This window comes from Enhydra lutris, unplaced genomic scaffold, assembly GCF_002288905.1.
Source record: "Enhydra lutris kenyoni isolate GAN:26980312 unplaced genomic scaffold, ASM228890v2 scaffoldscaffold11, whole genome shotgun sequence".
NCBI lineage: Eukaryota > Metazoa > Chordata > Mammalia > Carnivora > Mustelidae > Enhydra > Enhydra lutris.
Genome location: NW_019154095.1, coordinates 15,730,073 through 15,751,980, shown reverse-complemented (window position 1 = coordinate 15,751,980; position 21,908 = coordinate 15,730,073). Strand labels below are relative to the sequence as shown.

The 21,908-nt window shown below is 39.2% G+C and overlaps 1 protein-coding gene across 3 annotated transcripts in view; it reads right to left on the bottom strand.

Annotated features, from left to right (window-relative positions):
• LOC111144604 (sorting nexin 25) overlaps window positions 1-21,908 on the bottom strand; it is a 127,296-nt gene that overhangs the window by 55,757 nt on the left and 49,631 nt on the right. For all 3 annotated transcript variants that reach the window (XM_022498985.1, XM_022498987.1, XM_022498986.1), the window contains one exon: window positions 9,036-9,106. In XM_022498985.1, the coding sequence (XP_022354693.1) occupies window positions 9,036-9,106 (71 nt within the window). The remainder of the gene's footprint in view (window positions 1-9,035; window positions 9,107-21,908) is intronic.

Here is a 21,908-nt window from a genome sequence, read left to right as displayed (position 1 = left end):
GTTAGCCAGTATAGTTAAAAATGTCAAATGTACCAAACAGTCAAACAAAATGAAGACTGAAAAAAGTTCATTGAAGTTAGCTAGCTGTACTTGGCTAAACTTCCCAAATTCCATGACCAACAAGCAGTTAAGGTCATTAATCGGGAAAACTCAGGTCTTAGTCAATACATTTGGCCAGGATGAATGATAAAATAAGGTCAGAGGCAAGAAAATATTGTGAACAAACTAAATCTTCTGAGACTAATTGTTTCAAATTGTTTAGTGTTTATAAGTTTACTCTAAGATCTTTTCCCCCTAACGATAGCTAATAAAATTTTCTTACCTATAACACAAGGAAATGAGTTTGATAATACGATTTTTCTTTCTAGGACTTATTTTCCCTAGAATCATATCAGCAATTAAACCCCTGAAGCTCTGTAAACATATAAAAAATAATATGATGCCTTATTCCTTGAAAAGATAAAAACCTTCTCCCAAAAAAGCCATCAAAAATCAAATTGAAACTTCTACCTTGTTAAAGAGGATAATCTGTTCCTAATCTATGATATACTAATCTACAGTGAATCTAAAACACATGCAGAGTTTTATGTGGATTTGCTGGAGTTTGTTGAAGCCTCAAAAAAGCCTTGTTTTGACACTTCATAAATATACAAAGTAAAATAGCCCGCAGGCTGTCCTTTGTCATTCTGAGTTATCTGGCCGGTTCCTTAAGGTCTCAGAGGACATTCAGTCAGGTAATTTCTCCCAATGTTATACAAATATTTTTTCCTTATATGTTCAAAGTATTTTCACTATTCGTAACATTTCTTAGTTGTCATTGATTTTGACTGAAAAAGAGTTGGGGTGCCTTGGTGGCTCAGTGCTTAAGCAGCCGACTCTTAATTTCAGCTCAAGGTCCTGCTCCAGGCTCTGCACTCAGCTAGGAGTCTGCTTCAGGGTTCTGTTTCCCTCTGTACCTCCCCACACTTGGTGCATGCACACGCTCTCTTTCTCTCTGAGTAAATAAATCTTTTAAAAGGGGGGGCGCACCTGGGAGGTACAGTCAGTTGAGCATCCAACTCTTGATTTCCCATGATCTCAACATCATGAGATGGAGCCCTACATTGGGCTTCTGCCTTCAGCATAGTCTGCTTCAGACTGTCTCTCCCTCTCCCTTTGTCCCTCCAGCTCATGCTCACTCTCTCCCTCTAAAATAAATAAATAAATCTTTTTTAAAAAAGACTTGCCAGAAATATCTTTATATGTAACAACAAAACTATATTTATAGTACACACATATCACTACATTCATAAATAAATTTCTCATCCCTAGGTTGAATCCTAAAATATTCTTAGGATCTTTCATCTGTTCGTTCTTTTTTAAAAGCTCAGTTTCCCACTCACAGAAAGAACGTGGAACTTAGGAGAAACAGCACTGGCAATGAAAGTGCTTACAACAGCACACACAACCTAGTAGCATTACTACATGGTCACTCGAAGACAGAAATGAGCACAGCCTGATTTTCTAGGTTAAAGGAAACCAGTGCAGGTAGGTGCAGCTTGTGGCAAGAAGTTAACTTTATGACCAAGGTTTTTTCCCCAACTCTGCCTGATTCTTTGCCTGATTCTGTGCCTGAGGTTTTTCCCTGATTCTTTGCCTATTTTCACTAAAGCACACTATCCCTAAAATTCAAAGATCACTAAAAGCAACTCAATAATTGTGTTTTGGGGAGACTTTAATGCTAAAAATTTAACTTTCCTTAATGACTTTAACAGGGAGGAAAATAAACAGACAAATTTGTTTGAAAAGATCAATTTGAGGAATGATACAGGAGCTACTTAGAACCGGTTTTTAAAGTACCTTTTATGTGCCAGCCATACATTAAAACTCCAAATCTCACATATTGTGAGACTTGATATGTTACTGAATATTCAGTTAAAAGAAAAAGTAAGGACAGTGGGGAATACTAAATTTGATCTTCCTCTTTTACAAGAAAGTATGTGCACTTAAATTATAACAACCTAATTATTTAAAAATGGAAGCCACATTAATGAACTTATACAGGGAGACAGCAGATGATATTATGAATTAGGGGAAGTCACTTCAGACTGGTATATATTGTTCTCCTCTGATAATGGAGAACATAGCATCAGTTCTGCAAAGATAAGTGACTTGGAGACAGCATGAATAGAAGACTGTTATCTCTACACTGGTAACATGCAAATACTTCTCTGCAGGGTTGCATTTTTTCTCCACAGCGTGAATCCCAGTTTCGAAATGCCAAATGGGTACTATTTATTATTTATTTATTTATTTAAAATCAATTAATTAACATATAGTATATTTTTAGCTTCAGAGGTAGAGTTCAGTTGCGGATAACATCCTGTGCTCATTCCATCACGTGCCCTCCTTAGTATCCATCATCCAGTTACACCATCCCCACCCACCTCCACTCCAGCAACTCAATTTCTTACAGTTAAGTCTCTTATGCTATGTCTCCCTCTCTGATTTTGTCTTATTTATTTTTCTTTCCCCTTCTACTATGTTCACCTGTTCTGTTTCTTAAATTCCATATATGAGTGAAATCATATGGTATTTGTCTTTCTCTGACTGATATTGAGCAAAATAAATCAAACAGGTACTTTCCTATCCTCCAGTCCTGCAAATCCAGAACGTCCAAAACCAGTCCCCCATATACATTCCTTAACTCTTCTGATGTGTTCACTGAGAAACCCTGTATGACCATGTAGAGCCTCAATCTGAAGACTGAAAAAACTGAATCCTAGGATGTGTCCAGGTTTCATGAGGAAGCTTGCAAGAGAAGCTCACTTGAACAAGGTTTCTTCTCTACCCTAAACCACCTCGCCAATCTGAAGCAATGGAATATTATAGAAACAGCTGCAGACTAGAAGTTAGGGTCTCTAACTTCTCCAGATAGCCATTTCCTCATGGGTAAAGTCAGCAGGCTGTACCAGCAGGATAACTTCCCATGCTCTGATTCTTCCTTATATCCAATCAGTCAGCAAGTAGGCTATTTTCCTTCATAGTCTTCCTATCAATCCTGTCCTCACACTACCATTATCCAGGTCCCAGACTAGAATACCTCATTCCCAGACATTGCATCACCCTGACAGTCAGAATACTCCAAAAATACTTTAAAAGATTTCATAAATAGGGGCTCCCGGATGGCTCACTCAGTTGAGCATCTGGCTCTTCGTTTCAGCTTGCATTATGATCTAGGGGTTGTGGGGTTGTGGAATTGAGTCCCAGTTCAAGCTCCATGCCCAGGATGGAGTTTGCTTGAAATTCTCTCTCCCTCTGCCCCTTCCCCAACTTGTACTCTGTCCCTCAAAAGAAATGAAATCTACTTCATACACAATCAACTTTCATTTTTCTATTTCCATTTATATGTGATTGTGCATTACATGGTTTCTGTGCATTACATGGTTTCTCTAACCTTGTTAGAGCTATAATGTGCAATGGCACTACACTGAAATATTTTCTTTATTATAGAAATAGGAACATAAATAGATTTGAATCATTAACCATAACCTGAATACAATTGGGAGAAAATTTTTAATTACTTATCAAAAATAAACTGTTATAAGATTTAGAAGATCTAGTAACTCAAATAACATAAAAATGTTGAACACCCTATTTAAACAGAATTAGTCAATAAAAATATAATGTAAATATTCTATCAAACCATTCTAGTGATACACAAACTAACCTGGAAAGATAATTATAAAAATCTTTGTTTTGGTCATACTCACTTCCCCACTACTATATGTTACCTGCAGGTACATGAATTGTGAGAGTTGCTTTGTGAAGCAATACCAGAGCTGGTTCTCCCTACTCAGTTCTCCAGCACGTGTCCTCTGAGCCCAATGTGAAGTCCCCTTTGAATGGAGACCACTTCACCCAAACTCTAAGCCTATAAAGTTGTTTCAAGCTAGTTTTGCATACACAAGAAGCAGAGTCCTAGACTCTGAGAAAGAAATTCTCTGGCTCAAAGCCAAACCAGATAAACCAGAAGGACCAATTAGAATTTAGAATAAACTTAAAAACAGAAATACATTTGATCAAAAAGCTTTTATAAAATAACACTTTACTTATTATTCGAGTTCAACTCTACTAAGCATTTGCCTGCCAGAGACGAGCCTAGATATTTGAACATGCTGCTTCATTTAGTTATTGAAAGTGCTAAAAACTCCAAGAAATTCCTGATTAGGTCCTATAGTGTCCAATATGGCAGCCACTCACTTAAATTAGTTTTGCCATGAGCTGAATTTTTAGTCTCTACCTTCTCATTCCTTTTTTTAGACAGTTTTACTGAGATATAACTCACACACTCTAAAATTCACCCATTTGGGGCACCTGGGTGGCTCAGTGCGTTAAGCCTCTACCTTCAGCTCAGGTCATGATCTCAGGGTTCTGGGATCAAGTTCCACATCGGGCTCTCTGCTCAGCGGGGAGTCGGCTTCCCCCCCCTCTGCCTGCCTCTCTGCCCATTTGTGATCTCTCTTTCTGTGTGTCAAATAAATAAAATAAAATCTTTATTAAGAAAATAAATAAAAATAAAATTCACCCATTTACCACACACAGTTAGTGGTTTTTAGTATATTCAGTGTCATACAACCATCACCACAATCTGAATGTAAAAGAATATTTGCATCACCCCCAAAAGAAAACTTGTACCCACCAGCCCTCATACTCACTTCCCATGCCAATATCTATGCTGATGGCCCCAAGTAACCAATAATCTACTTTCTGTCAGTATAGATCTGCCTATTCTGGGCATTTCATATGAAGGGAATCACACAGTATGTGGCCTTTTATAACTGGTTTCTTTCACTTATCAAAATGTTTTCAGGTTTATTCAGGCTGTAGCATGTGTAATACTCACGTATTTTACAAATCAATTCCTTTTACTGCTGAATGATATTCCATTGTACGGATATACTATATTTTGTTCATGGCTATTGGGTTATTTCTACTTTTTGGCTATTAGGAATAATGCCACTACAAACATTCAAGCACAGGTTTTTCTGTGGGTGTATGTTTTCATTTCTCTTAGGTATATACTTAGGAATGGAAACTCTAGGTCTCATGGTAATTCTATGTTTAACATTTTGGAGAACTGCCAGACTGTTTTCCATCTCCTCCACCAACATATACAAGTTCCAATTTCCTCACATCCTTACCAACACATAGTACCAGTTTGTTTTTTTTTATTTTAGCCATTCTACCGAGTGTAAACTGGTTATCTCATATTAGTTCTAATTTGCATTTCCCTAGTATAGAATGAAGTAAGGCATATTTTCATGTGCTTGTTAGCCATTTGCATAGGTTCTTCAGGGAAATGTCTATGCAAATCCTCAGCCCATTTTTCAATTACACTGTCTTCTGATTATGGAATTGTAGGAGCTCCTTATATATTCTGGATACAATCAGATATAGGATTTGCAAATATATTCTTTCATTCTGTAGGTTGTCTTTTTACTTTCTTGTGATACAACACAGGTTTTTAATTTCTAATGCAATCCAATTTACCTCCTTTCTCCCCCTACTATGCTTCCCTTCATTCTTATACAGACCCACACATTTTGTCAAGTGCGGATTCCACGGAAATTGTCTTTGTTCTGGACATGAAGACACACTGTGGTTGAAATCACCTAATGTTTCAACTATCCTATATTTTGCTGTGATTTTATTTCTTACTTCGAACCCTACTATAGACTTTAAAAGAGACTAATTTTTTTTTAAGATTTATTTATTTATCTTAGAGAGAGAGAAAGATAGGATGTGGCAGAGGGAGAGAGAGAATCTCAAGCAGACTCCCTGCTCAGCATGGAGCCCAATGCGAGGCTTAATCTCAGCACCCTGAGATCATGACCTGAGCTGAAATTAAGAGTCAGATGCCCAACGGACTGAGCCACCCAGGTGTCCCAAGAGACTAATTTAGAAAAGTTAACTACAGTACCAGAATTAACCCAAAAGAAGAGTAATGAAGCACATCTTAATGTGGTCAGAGAGCTTACTGAAAATAAATGTTTCTAGCATTTTCACAAAAATGTCACTACAATGCTATCTTGAACATATCAGTTATATCACTGTTGGTTGAACTATACCCCCCAAAAAGATATCTTGAAGTCCTAAACCCTGGTACCCATGAATGTGACCTTATTTGGAAATATGGTCTTTGCAGATGTACTAAGTTTAGATGAGCTCATTTTAATTAAGGTGGGTCTTAATCCAATATAACTGGTATCTGTATAAGAAAAAAGAGATAACAACTCAAGGAAAATGCCACATAATAATGATAGAGGCAGGGACTGGAGTGACATGTGTTCAAGACCAAGGACTGCTGACAACACCAAGAGCTAAGAGAACGGTGTGGAAGAGAGTCTTCCCTAGAGCATTCAGAGAGAACATGGCCCTGCTAACACCTTGGCTTGGGAATACAAGCCTCCAGAACCGTGACAGAATGCATTTTTCTTTTTTAAGCCACCCAGTTTGTAGTACTTTGCTATGGCAGTCCTAGGAAACTAATACATATAATAAACTGAATACTTAAGTTATAATCAAAATTCAACCAGAAGAAGTCAAATTAAGAATACATTCTTAGGGATGGCTGGGTGGCTCCGTGAGTTAAAGCCTCTGCCTTTGGTTTAGGTCATGATCCCAGGGTCCTGGGACTGAGCCCCGCATCGGGTTCTCTGCTCAGCAGGGAGCCTGCTACCCCCCCCCCTCTGCCTGCCTCTCTCCCTACTTGTGATCTCTCTCTGCATCAAATAAATAAATAAAATCTTTAAAAAAAGAAAAAAGAATACATTCTTAGCAATGAATTTGTCCTTATATACCTAAAATGTGCATACATTCTCATGTTAAATGTTCATGTTAAACACTAAGTAATAAAAGACTAATGTTGACAGTTTATCTTTGCAAAAAGAAGACTAAAATCCATTTGAGTATTACACTCTGTGGACATGATGATAATCACTCTTAAACAGTGACCTCAGAGAAGTAAACTGGTCTCCTCTGTTTTCTGTCCCAAGGCAAAATAGCTCAAAGGCCCCAAATGAACTCAGCTTGTCTGCCTTTTTCCCAATGCTTGATAGAAGGAAGCCAGAATACCCAAGACGGTTGAGAGCAGCTCAAATGGCAAATAGAAGCATGAAAGTAAGAAGTGTCACTGACAATGTTTGATAACATTGTATGGGCCCCCTCCCACACTCAAATTCACGAAGTCCTAACCCCCAAGTCCTCAGAATGACCATATTTGGAGACAGTGTCTTTACAGTGGTGATAAAGTGAAAATGGGGCCCTTAGTGTTGACCCTCATCCAGTAAGGCTAGTGTCCTTTCAAGAACAGGAAATTCAGACAAAGACAAGGGCAGAGGGAAGACAAAGTGAAGACAGAGAGAGAAGGCCAACTAGAAGCCAAGAAGTAAGGCTGAAACAGACCCTTCCCTCACAGTCCTCAGGAAGGACCAACACTGCCGACCCCAGGGATACCTTGATCTTGGACTTCCAGGCTCCAGAACTGTAAGAAAATAAAGCTCAGTTGCCTAAGACACTTGGTCTATGCTACTTTGTTATGGCAGCCCTAGTAAACTGTTGTAAACTTCCTTCCTCATGCTGACTAAAAGCCAAATTCCCAGCAGTACCAGTAAGGCCCTTCAGAATGGGATGCTGTGCCAACTCTGATCTCCCCCATTTCACCCCTTTTCAGCCACACAGGCAACTCAAGCAAGCCCTGCATGCTTCTGCCTCAGAGTTTTGCACCTGTCCTTCCACAGATACCCTCGGGTCCCCAGGTCTTTGCGCCCAGGTCACCACATAGGTGAGGTCTTCCCCGACAACCCTATCTGAATACTAATCTTCCTCCCTCTCCAGCTGGGCCAGGATTCCCTTCCATACATCCCATCTCACAGCTTTGTTTTTCTCCAGGGCATGTTTCACTGTCTAAAACACTGTTTATTTGATGTGCTCATTGTCTGATTGCCTCCCAGTCTCAATTTAGGGCTTGATGAATGCAGAGATTTTGTTTTGTCCATTACTAGATCATCATCGCCTCACTGGTGTTCAGTAAACTTTTTTTGAATGAACAAATTTGTACAATCTTCCTTACTGGGCAGAGATTAAGAATTAGTGCTTCTTCCTAGTCTATACCTTCATCTCTTTTTACCTTGGTCAGTGACTCAGACACAAGTAATAGACCTCAGGCCAAGCTTCCTCTTGCCTTTGTGACACTCAGAAACCTGGGAGCACATTTTAAGGCTCTGGCCCAACTCATCCTTTTAACACTCTGCTCCCTGATGGGACTTGAGTGGGCCTGCAGATTTACATGGAAAGGCCAGCCTACAAGGTCAGGGGTGTTTGCTGCCTCTCAGCCACGAATCAAGATCTGCACTCTAAATAATGACATGACCTTCAACTTCATATATGACAGTGGATACGCTAGCCCGAGGCTAACTTTAAGGGAGTTGAGAGCCAGCTTTATACCTTAATTATTCCTATCATGCTGGGGTGAAAATCTCATCTGAAGAGAAACAAATGGGAAAACAAAGAACTTTTTTTTTTTTAATGTAGGAGGAGAGAAGCTATTTACGATACAAATCTTAACTAAAGGAAAAGATTAAGGAAATTATGAAACATCAACTCGCTGGAGTTATTTAAATAACTATCATTATGTTTCAAGCTAGAAATATTCATGAATATTAAGATTAAATTTTAATGAGAAAAAACTGTAAAATTATGCTTACTTTAAAAACAGAAGCACTCTATACCCAATGATTTCAGTCTTTGAAAAATTATGATGACAGATGAATAAAGTTCAAAGAAACATAGAAATACAAACAGGGGTTTTTGTTACCATGAAGTTATATTTACTTTCTCTAATGCTGCTGATATACTATTATTTTAATAAATTGAAAATACCTAAATATAAGCCAGAAGAATGCTCATACTTGTCAACATTCTGACAAAGAAAAGTCCGGGGTAGACCGAGAACTTTTAGAATATATAACTGAAGAAAACAAACTGGTTCTTACCCTTGTGCCTCTTCAGCTGGGGAAAGCTGCTAATTGTAGTTGCTTGGATTATTTCTACTACAATTTGATACCTGATATTTAAAAAGAGAGAAAAAGAAAAGATCAAATATTTAGAAAATACCGTTTTCAGAGATAACTTTTAGACTGTATTTTGTACTAATCAAATAAAACATAGGGCTCTCACGTGCGCAAAAATAAACTCTAAAAAAAATAGTTCCTATTCATCTACTATTTTATATTGCTGTTTTAAAGAGTCCCATTTCCACAAGGAGCATTGTGCTCTTAAGAAATGGTATGTCCGGTCCTTTCAGGACTAACCCTTCTCTAAGAAATAACACTCCTGAGCATAAGATAAAACTGTGGCTTTGTCTATAAGAAAAATATGCTATTTTTTTTTCTCCCCAACTAAATCATGAGCCTCTTGAAGACAGGGATTGTGTCTTGTATTCTCCTACAGATCCTAGCTTGACACTAAACATATGACAGGCACTCAGTAAACATTAGTGAATATTATAGACTGAATGTTTTATTTCCCCAAAATTCATACATTGAAGCTTAATTCCCAATGTGATGGTATTTGGGCCTGGGATCTTCGGAAGGTGATTAGCCCTTGTGGGTGGTGCCCTCACAAATGAGAGGAATACCTTTATAAAACAGACCCTAGAGGGGTGCCTGGATGGCTCAGTCAGTTAAGTGTCTGCCTTCAGCTCAGGTCATGATCTCAGGGTCCTAGGATCAAGCCTCCCATTGGGCTCCCTGCTCAGTGGGAAATCAGTCGGCTTCTCCCTCTGCCTCTCCCACTGGTTTGTGCACTCTCTCTCTCTCTCTCTCAAACCTTAAATAAAATCTTAATAAATAAAAATAAAATCTTAAAAAAAAATAGACCCCAGAAAGCCCTTCCCATTTTGTGATGTCACAGTGAGAAGGAGGCTCAATGTTCAACCCCTTGATCTTGGACTTCTCAGCCTCTAGAAATGTGTGAAATAAATGTCTGTTGCTTAAGCCAACCAGACTGTGATATTTTTGTTATACCAGCCCAAACTAAGGCAAGAAGTTACATTAATATACAACACCTGTAAAACTAAACAGGTACAAATAATATTCTGAAAAATCTGTTCTTTTTATATTCTTGGTGATTCATCCTCTGGAACAAATGAGTCATCAATGGTACTGAAGAAACGTATGCTATTTGAGTGAAGAGTTAAATTTCTTAAATGAATGCATAAAATTATTATGAAATATCAGCTAACATGAACACAGAGTCCTCTCATTCAATACCAAGTACCTGTCTAGATACGCTCTCTCATTTAATCCTCAGAATAAGTATTGCAATTATCCCCACACCACAGAGGAAGAAGTTGTTCAGGTGGACTAAGAAATCTATACCAGGTCTCATTGCTTTTAAGTACTAGAGCCAAAATGATAACCTGGGGCTGCTGGTTCTAAAGTTCATGCTCTTGACCACTTTCCCGCTACTCTAAAATTCAATATGGTGGTTGTTTTTTTTTTTTAAGATTTTTATTTATTTATTTGACAGACAGATCACAAGTAGGCAGAGAGGCAGGCAGAGAGAGAGAGGAGGAAGCAGGCTCCCCACTGAGCAGAGAGCCTGATGCGGGGCTCGATCCCAGGACCCTGGGATCATGACCTGAGCCGAAGGCAGAGGCTTTAACCCACTGAGCCATCCAGGTGCCCCTAAAATTCAATATGGTTTAATGTTTATCTTGTCTCAGGCCTTTCCAAGGATACAAGCATGGCCAATGCCAGATAATCTTTGCAGGCTCACTGCCTTCTTTATCCCTCCTGGATACCATTTTCCTGCCAAACCAGACTGCATGCAATACCCCTGCTCATACTCCGCTCTTTCCTGACTCCCAGCCTTTGCTCTGTTTCTTCTCCGTCTTGCACACAACCTCTCTCCCTTATCTGCTGAAATCCTATCTGTTCCTAAATATCAGTTCAGAGCATTCTTCTCTCAGGGTTCTCAGGGTTCTCTCTTCTACAGAACAAAGTATTTGCTCCTACCCATTTCTTTAGCAATTTGCCCTCCACTTCTGATCTTAATATCTTACTTCCAGTTTAGCAATTTATACCCACATTGGTCTCCTATGATGGACTACTAACACCTCGACAGCAGGGGAATAAATCCAAGGACCCACAACCAACTCATCTTTATGTACACCAAACCCTTCTCATAGTGCTTTGCACATAACAGGTATTTGAAGATGATTATTGAATTTGTAAAATTCACCTTCACTTGATATTAAAAGACGATGCGGGAAATAAGTGACTTTCATCCTCAATAAAAGCTCACAACATACAGTTGACCCTTGAACAACATAGGTTTGAATTATGTGGGCCCACTTATATGCAGATTTTTTGGATACAGTACAGTAATATAAATGTATTTTCTTTTCCTTATGATTTTCTTAACATTTTCTTTTCTCTAGCTTATTATGAGAAAATAGTACATGATACATATCACATATAAAACATGTTGATTGACTGTATATGCTATTCATAAGGCTGCCAGTCAATAGTAGGCTACTAGTAGTAAAGTGTTAGGGGAGTTCAAATTTATATGCGGACTTCTGACTGCATGAGGGATTAGCATCCCAACCCTATGTTTTTCAGCGGTCAGCTGTACATCCAAATGCTGGTGGCTATCCTTGATGGCACAGGCCTCCTAGTCCTCCGGGAGCCAGCTCCCTGGGGATAGTCAGCACTCACTCAGCTTTCTTCACCAGAGGAGCACATGGCCTTGCTGGTGCTGAGTCTGGTTCAAGAATCTGAAGGACTGATATTTGTGAACATCCTCTTGATCACAATTGCACAAGTGTAATATGTGTTTTTCCAATGTAAACTCTAATATTAACAAGAATTTGGCTCTTTTCCGGCTACGGTGAGATCTCACCCCCAGTATCTCTTATCCCAGGGACAAGAAAAAGGTCACATGAAGACAGCCACCTCTTAGCTGAGTTACCACCTCAACTCTCTTTGGCTTTGAACACTCAGCTACATTAATAAAGACTCAGAGCACGTTTGTATTTTTGAAGTCTTCCCACCATCTCAAACTCACCTGAAATGCCACAAAATTGGTCTTCAAAATAATCCCCTTAGAAATATATACATTTATTGCCTTTTACTGTCAATTGTTCAGAACTTTGGAATTCTATTAGAATTGACTTATAAGTTATTTATACACACACATACACACACACACACACACACACAATTAGTCTCCTCATTTCATTACACACATCTTACACATTTTTTTTAAATTACTATTTTAGAGCTGTCTTGGATGTGCATATGCTGGAATGTCTTAGGAGAGTCAAAAGCTGAATAAATCCTAGTCTCAGGTGTCTACAATATGGTGGATGATTTAAAATAGGTTTTATACTAAAAGTAGCAATTACAGGGGTGCCTGGGGGGCTCAGTCGGTTAGACGTCCCAGCTCTTGATTTTGGCTCAGGCCATGATCTCAGGGTCATAAGATCAAGCACCATGTCCGGGTCTATACTCAGTGCAGAGTCTGCTTAAGATTTTCTCTCTCCCTCTGCCCTTCCCCCACCACACACACACTTTCTCTCTCTCTAAAAAATAAATAAATAAAATTCGCAATGACATAAATTAGAATACCATATACATAAACATGTTTTTTAAAAATTTAAAACTTAAAAATAATGTTTTCAAGGTTGTTACAGGTTACTTTGTGCTAGCCTAGGGATAATATTTTCATTTAGAAGGACTTCGGTTACAACATTTGAAAAGAAATAAAGACATGGTGATTTCAGAGGGCTACACTAAAGCTGTTTCCAAGGTAAATATAGCAGAGTAGTTAAGCATACTAGCTCTGACACCAGGTGCCCTGTGTTCAAATCCTGCTTCCAACACTTACTATGTCACCCTAAAAAAATTATTTAAGCTTTCTAAAACTCAAGAGAAAAGAAGAGTAGTATTTTTTTGTAAAAAGAAGAGTAACAGTATTTTTCCTCATAGGATTGCCATGAAGATTAAATGAGATAACACCTTTAAAATATTTGGAATAGTGCCCAAGCCACAGTGAGAGTTTAATAAATATTAACTATTATTTTTGTCCCTTAACACCACTGTTGGTTGACCCTTTAGATATGCAGTATTTAAGGAGATGATGTATGTGCGTGTTTGTGAAATATATGTAAGAATTTTTAAAGTAGCCTTACTTTTTTCCTGATCATAAAAGTACCTCAGCCTAGTCAATTTAAGGCCACCAAGGTCACTGAAGTCCAACACAATCAGGTTTATTGACTCATTTCAGTAAGCATGAAGAAACATGGGTGTCTCCTGAAACCAAGGGAAAGATAGCTTCTATGGGATTCTGGGGAAGTACAGAGTGTAGATGAAATTTTAAATGAAGCAGCATGTTGACAGGTTCAAAGCAGAGCCGTGTAAATTGTCATTTCACACAGATCCAGAATCTCACTCTCCTGAAGACTATAAAGTTATAATAAACATGGAATGGTTAGCCCAGAAAACCCTTTATCTGTAGCTCTACACCCGACTTATAAACGAGGGTGCTTCTCTGTGTCAAAATGGCTGAAACCCTCCAGGCAAGAATAAGATGTGTCACTCTTACCAAAGTAATTTCAAATGGCGAAATCTAAGATTTTAGAGAGCAAAGTTTCTCACTGCATAAGAAAGCAGTAGTCGTTCAAAGGAGGTTATCATTATGACACTTTCTAGCTGCTATGTATACCTGAAAAAAAAAATACTGTTTCCTGTTATTTTGTAGCTGGAATCTGTTATTCCAACCTGATAAATGGCTGGACAGATTTTACCTCCTCATGCTGAACCCATTTTTACTTTCTCTAAAGTAACACATATTCCTTGAAGAAAATGGGAAAATATACAAAGCGTGACATTCAAAGTCAATCACAATTAACATTTGGTAAGTATTTACAGACTTCTCTTCAAACAATTTTTTTTGTTTTGTTTTGTAAGACTGAATTTATGCTATAAAAGGCCCTAGAGCCTTTTCAATGTATACCATCTGCCAATATTATTATATACTCTGATGCAACACCATTGTTAAGTGGCAGTCCACTGTACAGATGTGTCGACACTTTTTTCCCCTAAGCCCTAATTGTTAGGCATTCCGTTATTTCAAGCTTTTCTCTATTTTACATAAAACTGCAAGGAACTTTCTTGGAAAAATCTTTATCACACATTCATGATTATTTCCTTAAAACAAGTTCTTATGAATAATAACTGTATCAGAAAGAATGCACATTTTGTGACCTGCTTTCTGCATTATAAAACTGTGCTACAGAAAGGCAATAATTCATACTCCTCCCAGTAGGACATGAGGTCGTCTGTCTTCCTACAGCCTTGCCAACCCTGGGTGTCAAATTTTTAATCTTCACCAATATCATGAACCAACTAAAGTCTCTCATTTTAGTTTTTATGTCTGAAAAGAACAACAAGGTTCAGAGCTTTCTTCTCATGGGGTGTGTTTAATGGTACTAAGCAGGAAGTGCCAGGGAGCTGTAGCACAAACTGGGGAAGTATTTTCAGTCAGGACTCAGAGCAGTCAAAGGCTCTTGCCTCTAATGGCACTTTTATTTATTTTTTTTTAAAGATTTTTTTATTTATTCACTTGACAGATAGAGATCACAAGTAGGTAGAGAGACAGGCAGAGAGAGAGGAGGAAGCAGGCTCCCCGCTGAGCAGAGAGCCCGATGCGGGGCTCGATCCCAGGACCCTGGGATCATGACCTGAGCCGAAGGCAGAGGCTTTAACCCACTGAGCCACCCATGCGCCCCTCTAATGGCACTTTTAAACCGGTTTCCCATTTTTCTAGTGTGTAGAAGGCAGCTGATTCCAACAGAAAGACTAGGTTATGCTTCCTAAGCTTTTTCCATTTGTGACACACATAGCAAATGATAATATTTGAACAGAACGCCAAGGTCATCAGCCATCCCAGACCCTACCCAACAACCTGGAGAGCTGAGGAAACCTTTATCTCCATACATCAATACACTATATTTGAGTCACATCAGTTAGAAAATTCTGGCCCAGAGCAGCCTGATGTATCTGGAATTTATGTAAACACACGTACACAATTCATGTTTTATATGTATATATACAGAAAATAACCTGGAAAATATCAAGTATTGTCATGTGTTTGCAATGTGGCTTATTTTTCTTCATCTGGTTCGTATTTTTAAATTTCCTAAGATAACATGTTACCATATATTCATTTTCTAGTTCCCAGAAGTCTATGGAAATTACATGTTACAAAAGCAACTAGCTGATGTCCTTCAGTTAACCTCAAGGAGGCTAAAATTTTTCTCTCTGCTACCTGTACCTCATTTCGACTAGTGCTTCTCATATTTTTTATATCAGCTATTAATATCACCATAAATTGTTTATTTATAGACCAATGTATAGCACCACTGCTGTTATATTCCATTCTCAATTCTTGCCTGAAGCATTTTCATTCAGAATGCTTACTGAATATCATCTTCAGTTGCCTAGTTTTATGTTCTGTACTGAAAATGTCCTAATGACTTTCTTCTACACTTTGAAGTTTTTCTGACATGAGAGATTGTATTGCCTCATCTCCTCCATTAAGCCTATTCAAGTTAGGATCTGAGAATTCTGTTGCCTTCTCCTGCTCACGGTTATATTTTTAGCTCTTTATTGGGAGCCTAGCAGGTCTGTCCTCAGAACTGTGCTGATGCATTAATCTCATTTAATTATCACAACAGCCCCATGAAATAGGAACTCCTTTCTCCATTTCACAGTTAAAACTGAGGCTCAGAGTATACATGACTTGCCAAGGCCATACTGCCTATAAGAAAGGAAGCCAAGCACAAGCCAGGTCTGCAAAAATTCAGGCCTATCTGACTGAGCCCATGTCTGTGGGTAGAGTCTACGTTAGATCTGGACTGGTTGGTATAGGTTGATTTTTGTGTTATTAACCCTCATCTACCTCAAGAAGAACTGCATTTCTGTCCAGTGCAGGGTCATCAAAAGACAGAGCATGCATGGCCACTACTCAGCAACGTGCCGGAGCCATCTCACAAGGCCTGTGTTGGCTTGTGTGAGCTGCCTGTTAACATCTCAGGAATTAAAACCTACCATTATTAAAGTGAAACAAACTTGCGATTAAACCATACTTCTTAAAAGGTGAAAATACTTAAAACTCATCATTTCCTAATAATTGTATTTTGCTATTATCTATGTTCCCGGCTATTCACGTCTACTGTATCAGCACAGTGGAGACACTACGTATGAGAGGGTGTGCTGCAGCCGGTCTCTTTCCAACTTCCTACTCAGTGAGGTCATCCTGGAAGCTTAGTATTAACACCACAGAAACCAGCAAATGCTACAAGTTGGGGTTTCTGACCCCTCCCCTCAAAAGCCAGTTTTTAAAAATTACCAGCACACCCCTTTTACTCTTCACTGCCATTCCTTCAGAGAACCTAGTGAATCATAAAATTCTCTACAGAGGAGAGAGCCAGCACCAGCACTTTTGTTTTGTTTTAAAGAAAAGAGCACTACCCATCCATCCCACCTCCTCCTTCTGATGTTTTGTTCAGAATATCAGGGGCTCCATCCCCGGCCTCTCTCCAGCTCTCTCTCATCCTCTCCTCTAAGCCCTAGAGAAGGAAGAGGTCTTTCATCTGACCACAGAGGAGGAGGAACCGGGCATGTGAAGCACAGCCCTTCTGTTCTCCTCTTCAGAGCATGTGTTCTCTGCCTCCAAGGACAGCCAGCATGTGGACTCTGCACCTGTCAGAAAGATGGGGAGGGAGGGAGAATCAGGGACCAAGCCAAGTGGGAAAGAATGTCTGATTCTGAGACTCAGTTTTAGAGAGTCACTGTTTGCACATATAAACTACATTCTCCATCATCTATCAGTAATAAGAGCAAAGTTTTGGGCCTTCATTTGGCTTATTCCTTAGCCCTAACATGGTTCAAACTCAGGCTGGAGAGAGGAGCATTATTTATTAGGTCTCCTCAAACCCCCAAATAAAATGCTGCACTCTAGTGGGCCACAGGTAATTGATCAGTGCTCACGATGAAATTAAATCTACTTGCAATCCTGGGCCTGAGATTGTAACAACGACAATAGTGGTAGCTAACAATTTGGAATATGCAGATCCTGGGCTGAGTGATTTATGTAAATGGACTCATGGTCCTCATGGTAATTCGGTGATTCATAAGATAGATACACCTTACTCACAGTGCCTGTGTTTTCTAATTATAAGCTCATCATGAATTCTTTAATTTCAGAGAGATCATAAGCTTCTTTATCCCCAAATTTCCCCTTTTTAGAGCAAATTTTCCATGCTGTCAATACTTATCTTTCCTCCTAAATGAAGAGATCTTGTTTTCTCCCATATGTTTAACTCCCACCTCTGTGCCCTCTGCTATTTCTCAGACATCAACAGAAGGAATTAAATTCTGAAGTCAATGTACTTTGACTTTTCATAAAACTGAAAGATGTTTTTGAATGTTTTCAATAAGCAGCCTTGCATTTTAATGTGGTTTTTTTAAACTAAATTTATATTCATTTATTCTTTTCATAAAAATTTGCCAGGCATCTCTTTGTTTTACACTTCATCATTTCTCATCTCCTCGTGCACCCACGTTAACCTTTCCCTCAGTTTATACATGCTTACTGATTTCTGACATGGTGTAGCAGTTTGTGTGAAGGGTATGCTCGATTTCTTTTTCCATGTTCCTCTATAACGTAATTCAACTTTAGTGCTCATGATTCACAATATAGCTTCAGAATCACTGGTCGAAGCACCAAACATTCAAATAATTTAAATTCTCCTACACAGAAGCATGCAATTTTAGGAATTTTAATATTTTTAGTGTATTAATCTTCATGTGCAAATGTACCTCTGAAACGCATCTCTGAAATTCGGAGATGAAATCCATCCCCTTAATATCTGAAGAAAAGCTACTTAGCAAACTTCCTCAGTAACCCATTCCACTGTTCATTATGACCCCTTAAATTAACCTATTCATTATGGCCATTCCCTCTTGCTTTATCCTAGTAAAACAGAAAACACATTGATCTCAGTATACACTCAATAAAAAAAGTTTCCTTCATTTCTCCAAGAGAAATAATACTAAGTCTTTTTAATTTTCAACCTTGTATTCATTATTAGAATTTCCTCTCTACTATTTTTAGATTCTCCATGTCACTCTTTAAGTAAGGGTCAGAAATAAACAAATGCAGAACTGAAAAAATCTAATAAAGACTGGACTGGCAGCAGATGAAATTACAGCACTGACAGGCTGCCCCAATTTTCTTTGTTGTGACTTGTTTCTCTGGCAGCCCATCCCTGTTTCACTAACAAATGATGGGACTTCTGGCGGTACTCTTCTCCATGCAAGGATTAGTGCCTGCAAAGTCTCCTAGATAGTACAGACTGGTCACCACACTTGCAGGAAATTCCACAAGGTTGGGACCATGTGTGGATCCTCTTTTCTCCCCACCTGGCTAACTGGTTACCCACCTTCTCATGTGGGATTTCAAGTCAGACAGAGCTGAGTTCAAATCCCAGCTGTTCCTTATTAGCTAAGCGATCCAGGGCAAGTCACTTTACCTTTCTCAACTACATAATGAGAATAGTAATACTTAATTCATATAGTTGTTACAACAATCATACGGTAAGAACTTTACTTAATGCGTATTAGATATTCAACATATGGTAGCTTGAAAACAAAGAAGTTTCCTCTTCTTGGGCATTTGCTTGGCATCTCTTTAACTTTGGCAAGTGTCCAGTCCAGGAAAGTAGTATTTGTCCAATGTCTGTGTGGGAAGCAGCGCTATCCTGCCTTGCTATAACTATACAACAGGTAGCACCGGAGCAAAAATGACTATGTGCCCATTCTGTGTCTATGTTTCTTTTTTCCTTAGTAATAGAACTCTCATTTTTAACTGAACCTAAGGCTTCCCAGAAAAATTATATCTGACAGAAAAAATATAAGCAGAAATGTCATGTAGTAGCTTCTAGGAAGTTCTTTAAAAGACAGCCAATGCATGACCTTTGCCATCTTTTTTTCTTCCCTTCATTTGTGCTTCCTGGAATTAGGATCCGATCAATGGCAGTCTAGACTACACCCTGAACTCTGAGGACTCTGGAATATCCCTAGGATGGCAGAGCAGTGAGCCAGAAGGAGCCTGGGTCCCCGAGGAGGGTAGAGGCCTCCTACCAGTCTTCGAATGCCTGTTCCAGACTTCTTTTATAGAAGAAAGAAAAAGCCTTTGTACTTTGGCAAGTAATCATTATTCTGTGGGTTTTCTAGCCTCCTCATCTAAATCTAATCCTAATGTAAGTATCTCCAATCTTTTCATGGGACTCAAGCAATAGATTTTAATCAGGGGCAATTTTGTCCTCCAGAGGACATCTGGCAATGTCTGGGGGACGTTTCTGGTTGTCACAACGACAGGGTTGGTACTGGCATCCAGTGGGGGAGGCTAGTGATGTTAATATTCCACAATAAATGGAACCACCCCCACAACAAAGAATTATCTTGGCCCAAATGGCACTTTTGCCAAGGCTGAGAAACCTGGGGTTAAATACGTGTCTCAGGATCACCAGTGATAAGATGCCCTTTATTCATTACGATATACAGGGTAGAAGAATGAGGTGTCTAGATTAATCAATATTCTCCTCAATAGTAACCATCCTCGCAAACAGTGATAAACAGTTTTCAAAGACTTAGAATATAACAATTATAGGACACCTAGCTGAGACTTGAGATTGGTAGCAAGTGAAAGAATATCCCATTTAAAAGATATTCTCAATTCTAGTTGTACCTGGGGGGCGTTTAAAAACCACTGATGCCCAGGTTCTACCCTAGGCCAATCATGTAAAAATCCCTGGGGGTGAAGTGGAGGCAAGTATATTTCTCATGGAGGAGCAAAATCGCTTTCATAGAGCACTTTGTGCAAACACACTGAGGAATTACACAATGCAGGCAACAGGGGGTATTCCTGGGCCATTATCTGCATGCTCCCTCTAGGAGATTCTGTAAGGGTAGAACCTTTCATTTCCGCTTTAATGTTTATTCCCACACCCTCTTTCTCTTCAAAATAAAGGAACACACAGCGCTTCCTCCAGTGTGGCTGTAATTGTCGGGTCTTACTAACGGATGCCCCTTTACTCTGACCTCTGGTTTGCCTTCCTTGAGGGTGGTCATCACCCCACCACCCACACGGGTGGTGGGAATCTGTTCAGTTGTCCTTTAATATCTTGCATGAACAGGACATTTAGATTTCTGGCTCCTGTCTCATTAGCAGAGTGCATGACTTCCACGAGAAGATGCTGGAAAATTCAAAATGTTATACCAGTCCCACCACCACATCCTCACTTCGACACCTTGGATGCCAGAAAAGAAGAAAAAGGAAGTAGCTACAAAGGACAGTGAGATATCCGGCCATAATTTTTTTAAAAGCCTGGGTGATTCTAATATATAGTCAAGGTCAAAAACCACCAGTTTAGTGTACTCGGAGGGAGCCTTTCTAGCTCCAGAATTGTATTGCCAAAGCAGCTCATGCTGACTCAGAAAAAAACAAACTATCACAGAACTATAAATATGACCTTCAAGGTTTCTTTGGTTTGGTTGTTTGTTTTTAATGCATTCCAACCCAGCAGAGTTTAATGACTTTATTTCCTTCAGAAAATATGCACCTATCTCCCAAATATGTATGAAATAAAAGTGGGTGGTTTCATCAACTGCTTAGTCTAAATAACACACATTCCCTGCCCTAGGCGGCCTATCTTAAAATCTTACTGAGAACAACATGAAGATAGCAACCTAAAATGCTAATAAAGCCAGACAGTAGAGTACTCTAATTGTACAAGAAAAACAAAATAGTTCAGCTATGATGGAAGAAACTGCTCCATTAGTGCGAGGTGGCTGATAAGCTTCATCGATGTCTTAGACAGGAGTCTGACAAAAAGCAATTTTGCCTGTAAGCAGACTGACCATTGAAGAAAGAGCAATTTTTCTTTATTTTATTTTTTCAGCATTCCAAGATTCATTGTTTATGCACCACACCCAGTGCTCCCTGCAATACGTGTCCTCCTCAATACCTACCACCAGGCTCACCCATCCCCCCACCCCCTCCCTTCCAAAACCCTCAATCTGTTTCTCAGAGTCCACAGTCTCTCATGGTTTGTCTCCCCCTCCAATCTACCCCAATTCACTTTTCCTTTCCTTCTCCTAATGTCTTCCATGTTATTCCTTATGTAGAGAGCAATTTTTCTATCAGATAAACAATAGCCAGTAATCAGATAACTTACGCAGCATCACCTTTTTTGAGCAAAAAGATCAACCTCTACCACGGCAGAGTTGTTCCTGGTAGTCTTTCTAGTTCAATCCGGGCAAGAAGCAGAAAAGAAAGGTTAGCCCTCAGATTACCCTAAGATACAATGAGTAAGGACACTGTCCCCTGGATAAAAGATATACCAGTACTATAGCAAACAGAACTGCCTGGAATTTTATCTACAGCAAAGGCCAAGTAACTGTCTCATAGTCACAGGTTGGGGAGAGGTGATGCGGTATTTACAAGAGTATTCAGAAAGTAACTCTGGATGTGAACAGCTACCACTGAGAAAAATGGCCCTCACAGTATTCTTTCCCAAGGTTCTTTGCCAAGCTTTGAGGGGACTGTATGCTCTTCAGGATTACCATGATTCCATAGCAGATGCTGACTAACATATACGACTCCTTGTTGTAAGAGAAATTTGCAGCCCTTCAAAGGAAGTCATCAACATATTTCCCAAAATGTACATGAGAAACTGAAGGTCTACAAAGAGACAGAGGTCAGAAAAATAGGTCATTGCAGTTGCACTCAGT